At 56.1% G+C, this 15,068-nt stretch overlaps 5 protein-coding genes across 5 annotated transcripts; 3 read left to right on the top strand and 2 right to left on the bottom strand.

Moving 5' to 3' along the window:
- Positions 1-1,276: 1,276 nt before the first annotated feature.
- G647_01747 (uncharacterized protein) lies at positions 1,277-2,686 on the top strand (the record flags this gene model as incomplete). Its single annotated transcript, XM_008725146.1, has 4 exons — positions 1,277-1,480; positions 1,536-1,640; positions 1,691-2,070; positions 2,122-2,686. The coding sequence occupies 4 exons, from the start codon at positions 1,277-1,279 to the stop codon at positions 2,684-2,686; spliced, it is 1,254 nt and encodes a 417-aa protein (XP_008723368.1).
- A 617-nt stretch (positions 2,687-3,303) lies between these two features.
- On the top strand, positions 3,304-4,053 carry G647_01746 (uncharacterized protein; the record flags this gene model as incomplete). The annotated part of the gene is made up of 1 exon (XM_008725145.1): positions 3,304-4,053. One exon carries the CDS (start codon positions 3,304-3,306, stop codon positions 4,051-4,053), a length of 750 nt encoding a protein of 249 aa, XP_008723367.1.
- Positions 4,054-5,031: 978 nt separating this feature from the next.
- Positions 5,032-6,351, bottom strand: G647_01745 (uncharacterized protein; the record flags this gene model as incomplete). Its single annotated transcript, XM_008725144.1, has 1 exon — positions 5,032-6,351. One exon carries the CDS (start codon positions 6,349-6,351, stop codon positions 5,032-5,034), a length of 1,320 nt encoding a protein of 439 aa, XP_008723366.1.
- Positions 6,352-8,008: 1,657 nt separating this feature from the next.
- Positions 8,009-9,028, top strand: G647_01744 (uncharacterized protein; the record flags this gene model as incomplete). Its single annotated transcript, XM_008725143.1, has 2 exons — positions 8,009-8,562; positions 8,737-9,028. The coding sequence occupies 2 exons, from the start codon at positions 8,009-8,011 to the stop codon at positions 9,026-9,028; spliced, it is 846 nt and encodes a 281-aa protein (XP_008723365.1).
- A 1,012-nt stretch (positions 9,029-10,040) lies between these two features.
- Positions 10,041-11,963, bottom strand: G647_01743 (uncharacterized protein; the record flags this gene model as incomplete). Its single annotated transcript, XM_008725142.1, has 1 exon — positions 10,041-11,963. One exon carries the CDS (start codon positions 11,961-11,963, stop codon positions 10,041-10,043), a length of 1,923 nt encoding a protein of 640 aa, XP_008723364.1.
- Between the last annotated feature and the right edge of the window lie 3,105 nt (positions 11,964-15,068).

Here is a 15,068-nt window from a genome sequence, read left to right as displayed (position 1 = left end):
CTTTTGCAGATGTGACCTTAGCTTTTACCAAGCCGCCATTGGCAAGCGAAGCAATGCCATTTTGTCGTCCCTGGTGGATCAACCACCCTTTGAGCTTTCCCCGGGCCTTTGTCAAGGGGCCGCCTTTTTCCGTTAGCGCGCTGCTATCGACCGGGGTGTGATTCCTTTGAATCCTGGAACACTTGAGCAACAGGCCTGGGCTATCTGCATTGTCGCTATCTGCGTGGGTCTTGCTGTACGTACTAACACAGCCCTCGAATCAGATTCGAGGACGCAGCGTCGTTATCACAAAGACCCTTTCTCGGTCTCTTGAGACAAAGAGATCAGCAGCAAGAAAGACTATTGCGCGGGATTGACGAGCAGCGCGACCAGACATGTCCGAGCCTTGTTTAGCGAGTTACATCCCTTTGCAGGGACAGCGGGTCTGGGCCAATGCCTTTGGGGCGAAGGAATATCTCGACACGGTGCCACTGGTGGGCAATTTCGCGTCAAGACATGCTCCAGTTGTCCAGAAAGGAAAGGCTCAGCAGTATGCCTCACTCTGCCCGGACATATTGCGCGCCACCCCAAGACCCTTGGCGAGGACGAACGGCCCTTGCGCATACTGAGAGGCTGCAGCCAGCAATCAGGCTGGAAACTAAGGCCAAACCACCTTCGTTGCACCTGAGATCGCTTCGGTTGGATGTTCCTGCATCAACACGGAGCACCGAGCTCAACAAGAGGAGAGCCTGTCGATCAGCGCGGCATTTCAAGGCGATCCGGGCTTCAGCCAATGTCACGATACAATCTCCAGGCACCAAGGCCTCGCTAACTGAAGTTGTGCGCCATCGGAGAAGGGTCAAAGCCAAGCGACCTCAGCCGGGAGCCAACAGGGTACGAGGTTGGGAGCTTGGAAGCCAGGTCTGGTAAGTCAATCAATGGCGTCGCACCAGGAGAAACAAAGGAATCCCGTGTGCGATGGCGTTCTCGTCTGCAAAATCATGCCACGTTCCTGACACCCGCAGGGGATAGTTTTTGCTCCTATGTGCGTTCCACGGCCACTGCATGTCCTCAGCACACGTTTTGGGACTCCGTCGAAGTCTCCAGCCCCCTGTCGACCGGGGAGGTCTTCATGACAACGTGGTTCCTGGGCAGTCGACCCAGAATCCATCGCGAGACTAGAGTGATCTGCAGAGATATACCATATTATCACTTCCCTTGGTATCGACTGCTACTCTATTAACAAAACTCTCGGGCGCGTAACACATAGCCATCTCGCCCACCCAAATCTCTCAATATGTCGGGTAGTGAGGGTGGCATTTACGAACCACTACTTCCGCCGCTTCAAGATATCACGGCCACCAATCGAGGTCCTGTCGCACTGGCCACCGCAGTCACGCTCCTGATCATCTCCACGTTGACAGTCGTCGTCAAGCTCTGGACTAGGTTTGCCACCACCCGAAACTTTGGCTTGAACGATGCGGCCATTGTAGTATCAATTGTATGCTTGGACCAGAAGTTGAATCTTGACTTGTCTCTGGCTAATAGCTGCGCAGGTGTTTGCGTTCGGCCAGGCGATAACTTTGGCAGTTGCCACGGACCATGGCCTGGGCCGACATGTTGAGGATCTCCAGGATTCCGAAATTGCCGAGTTGAGCAAGGTAGGCGCGGTCTTACACCCATCCCAACAGCTGGTGCTGATGTATTTCAGCTGTTCTTCGCCTCCAACATTCTTCTCATTCTAGCATTAGCCGGCGCCAAAGCAGCAGTGACTCTGCTCGTCATTGCGATCAAACCTCTCCGCTTTGTGATGTTGGCTTGCTATGCGATGCTGGGGCTCATTGCTGTGTGGGCGGTAGCCGGCGTCTTTGTACTGGGTTTTCAGTGCTCTGGGCCAGATCGTTGGGTACTCGGCCCGAGCTCGGGTCCAGAGACCTGCATCGACCAGTACGCAATGCAGGTAGCGCTGAGGACTGTCGATATCGCAACCGACGTGGGGATCGTTCTCTTGCCTGCGGTCATGATGCGGTCAGTGCAGGTCTCGGCTACGAAGCGCTGGGTGGTGGTTCTGCTGTTTGCAATCAGACTTATGTAAGTGCCCTCCGGCTTCCTCTCCTACATCATCTGACCGGATGTCTCCAGCACGCCCGTATTCACAGCAGTCTCCATCGTCGCGTACGACAACTTCTACCATTCGAACCCGCAGGATCGGCCCTGGCACGCAGTCGTGCCCTCTGTTTGGACCTCCTGTGCTCTAAACCTGTCCATCGTTACGGCGTGCATTCCCTCGATCAAACGCTTCCTCGCTGATTGGGCGGCCGGTCTCAGTGCTATCACCATATCTGAGCCTTTTGAATTGGAGCATTCCAGCGGCAAGACTGGCCTAGGAAATAGCAACACATATGCCATGGGCAGCGGAATGGGGAGCAAACTTGCCACAAAATTGGGGTTGTCCTCTACAAGCAAGGCAGAGATCACCTCAACTGTGCGCAGCCGCCATGATCCGGACGATGATGAAGTCCTGAGGGACAACACCGCGAGGAATCGGTCGCGCGGTGCTGGCAACCGACAACCCGACAGCACGTCGGATAGCGTCAAGGGCCTTACAGACGGCGTCATCATGCACTCAATCGATTACCGAGTCGAGTATGAAGACCAGACGACTGACAATCGCGACTGGAGTAGCCGCAGCAGCGGGGGTCGGTAAATCAAGTCCTGACACGAGAATATGAAGGCGTTCCAAAGAAGAGGGCGATGAACATATGTACAATACTGCACAAAAACTCGAGGATGGGCGGTTCTTCCGATGGCAAGCTCGAGATCCTGGTCAGACCACGTATGCAGCACATCTGCGATTTAGACAGCGGTAGTATGCTTCCTCTCCACATTCCTGTCTTTCTTGACTCTCATGAGGCTTGTTTCCGTGGACGCTTGTCGATGAAATAACCTCACGACTGCGGCAGTTCCCCGTCTGATGCTATTTGTAACAGAATCCACCGGGAAGTGGGCGTCGCGATGCGGCTCCAAACTAATGTTGCTAACAAACCTAATTAATAAAACGTCGTGTTCGTGTCTGTGCGTCTCCGAACATGCCAAGCTTCTCACCCTTGCAACGCGCCTAATCGACGTCACGGGGATTCAATTTTCAGTCGCATCTCAGTCGGCCCTCACTTCCAAATCACTGGTACGTGACACGCTCGCTGTTCAGCGCTCACCTCGACCTCCCTTCCTGCCCAAGGTCATGTTCGCGTTCGGTTCCTTCATCTCGCCGTGACTGCCGACTTTCTCTGCTCTGCGCTCATTGTCGAATCCTGCACGACGACCATGTGGATTCTGCCCCTCCTTGGCTACGCTGGCCTCGTGTTAGGCTTTGCATTCCTGACCCTCTCGATCGCGTCGGGCCTTTACTACCTCTCCGAGCTCGTCGAAGAACACTCCGTCCTCAGCGCGAAACTCTTGAAGCGACTCATCTACGCCGTCATCGCCACGCAGTTACTCCTCTGGCTGGTCGATGGTTTCCCCTGGCATCTCATCTTGCTGGGAGTAGGGAGTCACGCCGTCTACGCGACGAATCTCCGACACTTTCCGATCGTCAAGCTATCCGATCCTTTCTTCCTCTCCAGTTGCGGACTTGTCATTCTCAACCACTGGCTCTGGTTCAGACACTTTAGCGACACCACCAATAGAGGCGGAGGCTTCCGGGGAGCCCCACCGAGCAGTCGTAGGGATTGGTACTCAACACCCGTATATGATCAACCCACTTTCACCGAGATCGCATCCTACTTCGGGCTGTGCGTCTGGCTTGTGCCGTTTGCGCTGTTCGTAAGTCTGAGCGCAGGCGAGAACGTCCTACCAAGTATGGGGTCCGAGTACGCCACAGGCGACAGACAAGGCGTGGGGTTCCAAAAGGGCCACAAGAGGAAGAATACTGGCATGGCGAAAGCTGCGGTCCATGCCACCAGAGAGTGGGTCACCGACACGGGTGCCGTTATGGGACTGTGGCACTCGGATAATGTCCCGCCATCTCGAGGATTCGGCAAGGGTCATACGAGGATAAATTCTGTGAATATATGACCAGACTACTTGAGTGCCTCAGAAATCTACGCTGCCATGCACTGCCGGTTGCGTCCGCTGACCTTGGATATTGCGCGGCTTTATGGGCAATCTATGAAACGAGTTCTATAATTCGAGATGCCGCGTCCTTGAAAATGATGACGACGACATATCAGCGGCTCCGCAATTCCGGGCCAAATACTCGGAAAGCCATCCTAATGCTGGACCGAAAGCAGCTGGAGCCTTTGGAGTAGGACATGAACAGCGACCAAGGCTGGCTCGAAACACGGCAAGCAACCAGATATGCAATCGCGACAGATGAGGCACAGATAGCCGGCGACCCGGCAAAATCGAAGCAGTCTAGCTCACCCCAAGATCGACCTCGCGCAAAGCAGCATCGTGGATCTAATTCCGAACGTGAGAGGCGACAACCCAAGAGCAGGCGAATCACCCGGCCCCAAATTCCGTCCTCACCCAAGCAGAGCATGGCGGCAGCAAGATGTATGTGTGTCCGAAAAGGAGTGCTCAATGAACAACCGCTGTCCTTGTTCTTGTATACGTGTCCTTGAGGGATACGTAATGAGGTTAGCACTGGTGCAAGATGCATGGCATGGCCTGGTACTGTGGCCGTCATTTAACGAGGAGACGCAGCCAGACTAGGGTCAGAAGCCCCACGTCAGGGGCAAAGACTATACAAGAGATCGCCGCTGTTCTCTCTGCCTCCAGAGAGCACCCACGTCGCCACACGACACCGTTGTTGAATAGGGAAGAAAGCGTGGAAGAAGGGAGAGGAAGCGGATGGACATTGGTTCGAGCCCATGCACTGCAACCTTGGGCCGACGACGTGGGTTTTCAGACACCAGAATGTCGTCGGAATTGACTTGAGGAGCCGGAGCAGTTCCACCATTCAACCATTCCACGATATCTGCATCGGCACCACAGGATTGCGGGGAGGAGGAGAAATCAGCTTGGGTGTGTTGACTCAAGATAGATCTTGCATCAGACATCGGGCCAAAACCGCCTCTCCACATCGAGCACGTGTCTCCACACAGCCTTGTAGAAGTCCAACTTCCTATTGACCGCGTCCTCCCGTTCGGCCAAGAGATCCGTCAACTCGGCAATCTCGGCGACAAATCCCTCGAACTGGCTGCTCGTCCAGTTGGGGATGAAGGCATGGCGCAGCGCCCCGCCGTCGAGATCCGTCGTATGAGCGTGACCGTGACCGTGACCGTGACCGTGGCGCTGCTGGCCGTCGTTGTCGTCGTCCTGATAGTGCTGCTTCTGATTCTGCTGCGACTCGTCATGCGCGATGCCGGTAGTCGTCCCGCTCAACGCCGTGTTGACCTCACTGCCTTCCAACTCGGACATGACGCCGTCGGAAAGGGCCTTGGACTTTCTATCGTTGTCCTTCTCGTCGTCCAACTCGATTCTCTGCAGCTGCTTGCTCAGCGGCAGCAGACTCGACGAGGTCCCGTTCTTCAAAAAGGACGCCGCGTACGTCCACGCTCGCAGGTACACCGTCTCGGTGGCCCACAGGACGACCATGCCCTCGAGGAGAGTCATGCTGGGGTCGGTCCAGAACGCGCGGAACAGATCCATGTACTGCTTCGTGGCGGGTTCGGGGGCAAACACGCGACCCGAGGACGAGGACGAAGGGGAGGGAGCCTCCAAGTCCAAGCGGTACGTGTGGGCCGTGGTGGCGAAAAAGGCCAGCTCCGTGTGGATGTTCTGCAGCGCGGCCGTGAGGCACTGCACGAGCCGCCAGCGCAGGGAGGTCGATTTGTCGGGAACGTGCGTGTAGGGCAGGTCGACGCGGGCGATCAGACTGCCGATGAAGCCGATGTAGGATTGCGCGTAGAGGCGGTCTTGCGACAGCCAGCGCGAGAGCGTCAATTTGGGGAGCTGGCCTTGGCCCGCGATGCGGAGGAAGGGGTGCTGTGTCGCCAGGGAGAGTTGGTGCGGCGAGGACGCGAGGAGCGTCGACGTTAAAGACGGGGGTGACTGTGGTTGGAAGGGTGGTGGTGCCGGGGAAGAAATGTACGGTGTGGGTGGATGTTGGGATAGAGGGTGCGCATGTAGCGGAATCGCTTGGTTGTGGATGTGGCTGGACGGGTAGAAGTATGTGGGCTGGTTGTAGTGATTCTGGAGAGGTTCCATCCTTTGAGGCTGTTGTTGGACAGGATAAGCACCGTCATTGGCACTGGCACTGAGACCGACACCTGGATTCAGGTGGTAATTGTAGTTCTGGTATTGAGCATGACCGGGCTGATTACTGGCCACGCCGGTGGTTGCGGACGATACCGACATCTGGTCGCTCATGGTGTTTTGTTGGTGGTGGTGGTGGTGGTGGTGGTTGTGATGGTGGTACGCACCGGGAGGGCTCTGTTGGCGATGGACGTCTTGCGCATTGTGCCACATGATGGCGGGCGTTGCTGAGAGAGAGAGGGGGCGCCTTGCACAAGGCCGAGACAGTTAAAGTCAGGGCGCCACTGTTGGGCGCGTGGGTATTATTGTCGATGTGTATGCCCGCGGCTCGAAAGGCTTGATATCAAGTCAGAGAAGCTTCCTTTTGTTGACCTGATTCGACCCGTCGTCGGGCTCTTTCGCCTGTTGCGCATGCACGTCGTCGAGAGGACCAGACAAGGCTGAGCAACGCGGCCGCCACGCGCGACGGGTGGCTCGCCTGCAGTAGAGGGACAGGAGAAGCGAAGCTCTTGACACGACGCAGCTCGACGCAAGCAGTGCGCCGTGGAGTTCGACCCTTCAGTTGACCCCCCACTCGTGGTTTCTCCTCTCAGCTCAGAATGCGTTCTTTGAAGAGCGTTACGTGGGCCGTAAGTCTCAAAGCAAGACGTTGAGTTGGAAGCCTGAGCAACTGGGCAACAAGAGCTGTCAAAGAGCTCCCGTCATTCATCTGCAATGCGAGGGGCTGCCGGGCTGTCGGTGTTCGTCAGCTGGCCTCGTGTCCAGCCGTCGTCGACGACGCCTCGTAATTCCAGCGTGGCCAAGCCGCCGACCAAACAAGGCGTTCGGTGATTAGCTAAATAGCCCAGAGACCACAAGCCCGTGCAAGGATGCTGGGTGTCCTCGGGGTCGACGCGCGGGGTGCCAGTTACAAGTACAAGATGCTAGCAATATGTACCGTACTACTGTAAGTACGGAGTACCTATAAGCCTGCTGCGAAATGGAACTGAAGTCTGTCCTTTGTCTTGCTTCTTGATCTTCGCATTTCGATTCCTCCTTGACCCTTCTACTCGAGCGCTCAAAAACGCTGCATACATCTGCTCTTGTAACTGTCCCATTAGGCCGCGCGCACGCAATCGTGCCCCCCATGGAGTTCCGAACGAGGGCCCGAGCCTACTCGTACATAGTCTACCACAGTAGCTCCGGCGAGCCTAGACACACTCGACTCGCTAAATTGTGGGCTGCTGCCGAAAACTATCATCGTCGGCCCGCCGGTAAGGAACGCGGTCGACGTCTCTTGATGACGTTGAGGATTAAAAAAAATACTCAAGGGACAAAGTTCTCTAGCTGAAACGTTTCACTTTCAGCAGCTCGGCGTCCAGAATCGCTATATAGGTACGCACTAAGGTGATTAACTATTTTCTCTACTCTACAGGCAAAGGCCCCAGCCAGACCAGGGGGCCATTTTGTGAGTTTGGAGTCATTATTAGCAGCGTACCCAGTACATCCTGTAAGAAGAACCCCCCCACCACGGAGACCCCCCAGGAACAGAGGAAACACACAAGCCTCTAGACGACATCTCGAGTAGCGATAGACTTCTTTCGACATCAGTTGAACTGCAGCCTCGTATTCATCTGCCACAGTCGAGCATCCGGGGCTCGATATCGGCCGTCGACCGTCGACCGTCGACCAGCATCCTTCTTTCCAGCTTCATCCCTTTCTCTTTGGTGGGACACGCCGAGAAATACAAAGTACTCTCCGTACCCCATACGACGGAGGACCTTGTAACAAAATGCCCCGAGTCTTCCTCATAACCGGCACCTCGACGGGCTTCGGCCGCGACTACGCCCAAGAAGTCATCAACCGCGGGGACACGGTGGCCGCCACGGCGCGCGACCCATCTGCGCTCCAGTTCAAGGACACCACACCGGACAACTTCTTGGCGCTCCGGCTCGACGTCACGGACAAAGAGTCCATCAAGTCGGCCTTTGCGGAGACGCTGCGCCGATTCCACCGCATCGACGTCGTGGTGAACAACGCGGGTTATGGCCTCGCCGGCGCGTTCGAGGAATACACCGACGCGCAGATCCGCCAGCAGTTCGAAATCAACTTTTTCGGCCTGTTGGACGTCACGAGAGAGGCGCTGAGCACTCTGCGCGACCGACAGACCCCTCCGGGCGGCGTGATCCAGCAGGTCACGAGCATTGGTGGCCAGAGGGGCGTTCCGCTGTTCAGTGCCTACTGCGCGACCAAGTGGGCGGTCGAGGGCTTCACCGAGAGTCTGAGCCACGAAGTCAAGCCCGAATGGGGGATTAAATTCACTTTGGTCGAACCGGGTGGTTTCAGGTGCGTACGCTGCTGTTTGAATTTTTTGCGTTTGAGTTTGCGTTCAAGTACTGGTAGTCTGTGTATGTTGTATGTGTCCTTTGAGGCTGCATCACTAGCTACGCAGACACATACATACTCAGCTAGTTACTCGGACAGTACTTCGTACTAACTCACAGCCCTTTTCATTTTCAGAACCGACTGGGCCGGCCGCTCCATGACCTTCGCCAAACGCCATCCAGCGTACGATCATCTCGACGCCGAGAAGCAGATGAACGCCCGCCACGGCACACAGGCCGGCGATCCCAAAAAGGGCGCCCGCGCCATGTACGAGCTGGCCATCATGCCCAACCCGCCGTTGAGGGTGGTCATCGGTAGTGACGCGTACAAGGCCGTCATGAACAAGATCGAGCAGTACGAGGAGAATTACCACCGGTTTGAGGAGCTGAGTAATTCGACCGACGTGGATGTGGATGCGGATGCGTAGATACCTACCTACCATCTGGCCGAGTCAGGTAGACTTTTGTGTGCTGGGAGGATCATGCCTTTGGACGCGACGAGGACGAGGATCGAGGGAAGAAAGAGGTGGTGATATGTCTCTGACCAGGCTCGGACAGCGCGGCCATGCGTCTTCACATGTTGCGTTGCAGCAGAAAAGGGGGGCGCTTGCGGAAGAAATGATACAGTTGGACCACCAAACACCAGGGGAAGGAGCCCTCACACTCTCGACTCCTGTTCCGGAAGCAAGCATGGATGGTTTTCCGGGCAGTGTTTCCTTGTTTCTACACAGCTAGTCAGCCTGGCTGCTCGGCCGTCGGCCGTCTTGCCCTGCCATGGCAGAATAAGTACGAAATGCAATTTCCCGTGTGGCCCGGTGTCCGCTTCCCGCTCACGTAGAATAGCTCTTGTTGTACATATACACATAGGCTGAATCGAAGAATGAAATCACAGCGCCCACTCGTCCGTCCCCATCACGGTCCATCAAGTCATCGCATTCACCTTCCTCACCGTCAAATCCCTGCATTATCCCCCGGCGCCAGACACCACCAGTATGCGACAATGCCTGTCCGGCAACTCCGCAGTCGGCCCCCATGAAATAAATGTTGAACAATAGTGGGAAGCATGCAATATGGGGTATCTATAGCAATGCCCAAAGTAGAATGGGAGAAACGAACAAGCCCGGCTGAATACCATATCAATACTTTTCCTTGCGTTTCCCCTTTTTGCTTTCAACCCACACCTGCCCTGTAATCATATGCACTTTTCTTCGTTTTGGTTGCGAGCGGAAAATCGTTGTTGCTTAGGTGCTCTGCGTCGTAGTCGACATCTCATATTCGTTGTTGCCGGCAGTATCTTGCGCCATTGTCGGATTCTGTTGCCGCTCAGAGTTCTCTTTATCATGTGCAAAATCTCCGTATCTGTTGTTGCGCAGAGTGCTCCGTCTCATACTGGACATCTCATATTCGTTGTTGCTGAATTGCTCCGCTGTGTTGGAGATCCTATATCCTCTGCTGTTGCTGTTGCTGCTGCTGGTGTTGGGTAGCATTCGCAAGCTGGTGTTTCAAAGAATTGATCTCCTCCTGCATGTTATTGATTCTCTGCTCCAGCGTGGTCACGTATGCCCAGATCCTGTCAGATTGCGCGAACATGGGATTCGACGTTTCACCGCTTCCATGACCAGAATGACCGTGGCTCGACAGACTGTTACTGTGCGAGGACAGAGGACCGCTACCACTCATGTGAGTAGGTGGCCCGCTAGGCTGAGTGGGTGGGTGAGCTGGGCCACCTTGACTGGGCAAGGTATACCTCGGATCTGGAGGGTTCAGCCCATGAGGCGCATGAGGAGGAGGCAACTGCGGTGCACCCGGAGGCACACTCAGGGACGACCCGGAACCAGTACTCCGAGGATGTGGCTGTGGGTAGAACGTCGTGCTTGGTGACCGGTTGCGCCCATCATTGGCGGTGGCGCCCGGTCGCTGCGCCTGGCCAGGGGACAGTGGTTTCGGACTTTCGGTCATTGGATTTTGAGCAAAGACGGAGCCTGCAGCGGAGGGCCGCGAACTGGTGGAGGAACCGGTCACCGAAGCAAACGTTCCGGGTGCCACTGAGGCCGCCACCGGAGCATTACTCGGTCCCGCACTCGATTGACTGTACCCGGGCCGAGGTGCGAAATAGCCTGCGGCTATGCCGCCTGGAGGACGCCCTTGGATCGGGGGGTACGTGCTTGGAATCCGGGCCGCGGGCTCAGATTCGTCGACACTGTCGTCTCCTGATGGTGCTTGACGGCGGATCGAAGGTGTGGGCCGCCTCTCATTCCCTTCTTCATCGTCCATGTTGGGCGGCTCGTCATACATGATGCCCTCCATGGCCTCATCCGCTTCGCCTTCTTCGTCCCCACCAAAACTACCCATGCTCGCCCTCCGCCCAGCACATCCACCGGGACCTTTATTGTGACGAGCCAAGGCATCACCGCGAGCGAACTTGCGGCCGCATTTCGGGCAGATATGAGGTCGTTCACCGGTATGGAGCTTGGTGTGCCGCTTGAGATCATGTAGCCGGCGGAATCGTGATGAGCAGGTCGAACAGACGTAGGGTTTTTCTTGGCTATGCGTTAACAGATGGCTCTTCAGATTGTGATGACGGGTGAACTCGGTGGCGCAATAGGGGCATCTGTGCTTTTTGCTGGAGGGAGATTTTGTACCTTGTCGTGTGCCGGAATGAGGCAAGCTCATTCCTCGTCTGCCGCCCTCGGGATGTGTTGGTTGCAAGAACGGAGTCGGGTAAGACAACGCTCCTGTTTTTGCAACATCAGTCGGTGAGGTAGAGCCTGCCTCGGCAGCATTCACGACCTGACGGACCGTTTCCTCGATCGGAAGTGGACTGCCTACAGTGGTGGTCATCCCCGAAACTCCCGCCACGCCTTCGAGCGATCCTACGGTCCCAATACTGGAGATGCTGGTGGGACTGGTCAATGCATGATTCTCGCCGGTCCCGGACGATTCGCCAGCGCCTGCAGACGGCTGTTGGACATTCTCCGCAACTACCGCCAGTGGCTCACTGATAGTGGTCGCGGGGTCGAAGGGAGCATCTGAGTGTAGCTCAGCTTTGCTCGTAATATTTGAACTCGCGCCCATCAGGGCACTCAAGGCTTGCTGGGTAGGGTTAGGACTCGTCCCGGTCGATGGTGGAGGAGTGGTACGGAATGACTTCTGTTGTCCTTCAGCAAGGGCGGCAGCAGCAGTCATGAGAGGGCTCTCCAGCCTTGGCCTCTTTCCGGGTCGCGAGGACTCCTCAAAGTCGTCCCGAGAGCTGACTCTGGCTTTGGATGAATCTTGCACTGAGCTTGTCGGTTTAACGAATGTGGGCGAGGCCGGACTAGAATCCCCTGGGGATATCTGAGGATCAGGACTGAACTCAGCCATCAACAATTTCTGGTGTAGCTTGGGTGACTTGTGCCCTGGTTGAGGAGTCAGTTGGAGGTCCACGAACGCGAACGTCGCATCTCCGATGCGTGAAGAGGGTGCTGCGCGCGGCCAGGACAAAGGCCACGGCTGAAAGTGACAGGTAGAGATGGGGTAGATGGCTTTGCGACATAGTTACATAAGGTAGAGTATAGCATACCTGCTGTAGTAGCATGGGTTGAGTAGGGTTGGGGCCCAAGCTGAAAGTAGCGGGCTGATTGCGAAGGGCGTTGTCTTCAGCCTCACCACAATGCAAGGCGGGTTGTCTTGGAGGCAGACTGTAGATCACAGCGCCTGCTCGAATCGCTCCTCTCCTAGCTCTTTTTTTTTATTGGGATACAGTGATGCGCAGCATGTTCTGCAGCAATGAGCGACCGCGCAGCAGGGAATCTTCGAGGCTTTCGTCGTGTATTGTGAGTCGCAGAGCAGTCCCTCAGGCCAAGGCTGAGGCTTTTTGGAATGACGCAGTCTCTATGCGACGACTCGAACGAGTGAGCGGAATTCGAGGCGCGGGAGTGGCCGAAGATGTGGCAGGACGATTCTGACGACGTGGAAGACCGTTGGGGATGCGCGCGCTGAGTGGATGCGACAGACCCGTGCTCGGAATCTGCGCTGTAGGGAGGATGGATGCTGCGACTCAGGTCCTGAAATCGTGTACGTGAAGGACGAAGGAAGGTGTTGAAGCGCTGAGACAGGCGAGACGAAACGATGGTAGAAGCGAGGCGAGGGTTGTAAATGGTGGCGGGTGCGATCTCAACACAGGATAGCCGAGTTGAAATGACGGGAAATTCTCGACTGTGTTGGGCGGCTGATCTGATGAGATGGCGAGCAGCGAGACCCTCTGTAGTCGTCGTCGATTCAAGCCTGGCAACGCCCCCCACTCGACTGATGAGGATTACTGACTACTTTCGCAGCACTGTGAATGGGAGTTGAGCGAAGAGAGAAAATGATGGAGACGGGGCCTCGATGGTGCTGAACCGAGTGACGAGGTATTCGAACAGAGTGGAGAAAGTGGCTCACAAGCTGTTTGGTCTGTGCTACGCCACTAAGAGAGCACTGCGACGATCCTAGTGGGTAAACCCTCTCGGAATGGGTTGGGGTCGTCGCTGGCTTGATGATGGAGAGGCAAGCCGGAGGAGAGGAGGAAGCGTGGAAGAGGAAGGATGGCGCCGACGCACGAATCGTGATACGCAATTATCGCGATCAGAGCTCCCTGGAGAAGAAGTTAGGCTTCGATGTGCCTGGCTGCAGCACGACGATCTCAGCAATAGAGGCACAGAGGTGGCGCTCGCACGGGGCTAACAGCCCGGGACAGCTAAATATTGGATGGAAAGCTAACCGCTCAACCACAGGCCCGTGGGCAGGGTGGTTCAGCAAAGGGCTTAACGGCAGGATCTTTGATTGAGTTTGCCGTTCGATGTGGCACGCGAAAAGATCAACAGTTTCTTCGATCAGCAGTGAGCAGCGACTGATGATTCGTGTGAAGGGGGTGCCCGATGGATATGAGAGACCCATGCAAAGTGGCAGTGCTTCACCACACTCACTCACCAGTGGCCGTGACGCTTGCCAGGAACAGGCGCACTGACGCACGGTGTGCGAGTACGTAGGTGCGGCTTGCTGGAGGTCGCTTACACTTGACGAGGATGCAGCTTGATGCTCACAGATCGCTTGCACCGACAGAGTAACGTGGCTTGCTTCGTCAAATACGAGCACTTGTTTAAGTCGCATGGCCGTGTCCCTGACGCCTTTTACTCTCAGTTGTCGGTCATTCACTGATATTAGTCGGGGTGAGTCAATTCCCAGTGACGCCATGAATGGGGGGGTTGGTAACCAGCAGCTTCGGCGCTGGCGCTCGCCCACCAATCTACGTCAACCTTTTGTCTTTCAGCTCCCCCTCAGCGCCCGTTGAGCAGCACACCCGCCTGGCTGGCCAGCGTCACGCACCTTCTCAACACCCTGTTGGTTTACCCGCTAGGCTGCGTGCTCCGTACCCAGAGCGAACCTTTCCATGTTCAAGCTGTATACTCTTGCCCGAATCGTCAAGCGCCGTCCCCTTTGGGTCACGCCGGGGCCTCAGCGCGACGAGTCTCCATTCTTCAGGTGCGGTGGCGTGCACTTATCCCTAACGAGCCTCCCCACGTCTCACTAACTACTGAAACAAACCCGAAGGAACAAGGCTCCCAGGTACCAACAAGTGGCTGATAAGTCTTCACTTGCTGGAAATGTGGCTGACACCTGACGCGAGTCTCACAAATTTCCCGAGCCCACCCCTCTTGTTAGGATCTGCATTGCCGTCCTTTGTCGTCGATGCGAGCGCTGCTTCCGCCTCCAAAAGCAGGTTTCTGAGAAACTATCGTGTACGGAGTGCCTGCCTTGTACTGAAATCCTATGTCGCTTCAGGGCACATGACTCAAAGAGACGCTGCCTGGTTCGATGCATTCTGCTGGGCACGTGAAATGAACGAGCTACAACTCCGCCGCCCGGCGTGGCTGACGCGCAGACGGTACTCTGGGGCTGGAATTGTGCGAACAGCGGGACTTGTTGTCATACGGGCACTATATTCATTCAGTGGTTATCAGGCGCCCTCAATAATAATGCACGGTCCCCTTCCTGAGCTACGTAAACGCTCGCTCGCTCGTGGGGCTCAAAAAAGGTTTGCGACAGCACCCTAGCGGAGACCAGCACCCCGGCCACACCCAGTCGAGCTTCCAATGCCCAGTGGCTGGTTGACCTCGCCAAAACCCCTGCCCTCCGGCTCTAAACCCTCTTCGAGGAAACTGCCGGTTTCAACTGAATCCCGAAATCGCCGACTAGAACCCCAGACGAGCTCGGAATCCTCAGCCAGGTTGGCGAAGGAAGCTTGAAGGGTTTATGAACCGCAGCCAGTGAGCGGCGCGCTGATTGCTCAGTCACGGGCCACCTCGAAGTCGAGGGGGTGCATACACAGTCGGTGGCGTCACGGCAGGTTTAGAACGGACAAGGCGAAAATGACGTGAGGTGCAGCGCGCGTTCATGTGGACAGAGAGAGCCTGACAGAGGATGCGATGGATTCTGCCACAATGTGGC

The sequence above is a fragment of the Cladophialophora carrionii genome (genome assembly GCF_000365165.1).
Source record: "Cladophialophora carrionii CBS 160.54 unplaced genomic scaffold supercont1.1, whole genome shotgun sequence".
Taxonomy (NCBI): domain Eukaryota; kingdom Fungi; phylum Ascomycota; class Eurotiomycetes; order Chaetothyriales; family Herpotrichiellaceae; genus Cladophialophora; species Cladophialophora carrionii.
Note: the sequence above shows the minus strand (reverse complement) of the source record. Positions and strands in the feature narration are given on the sequence as shown.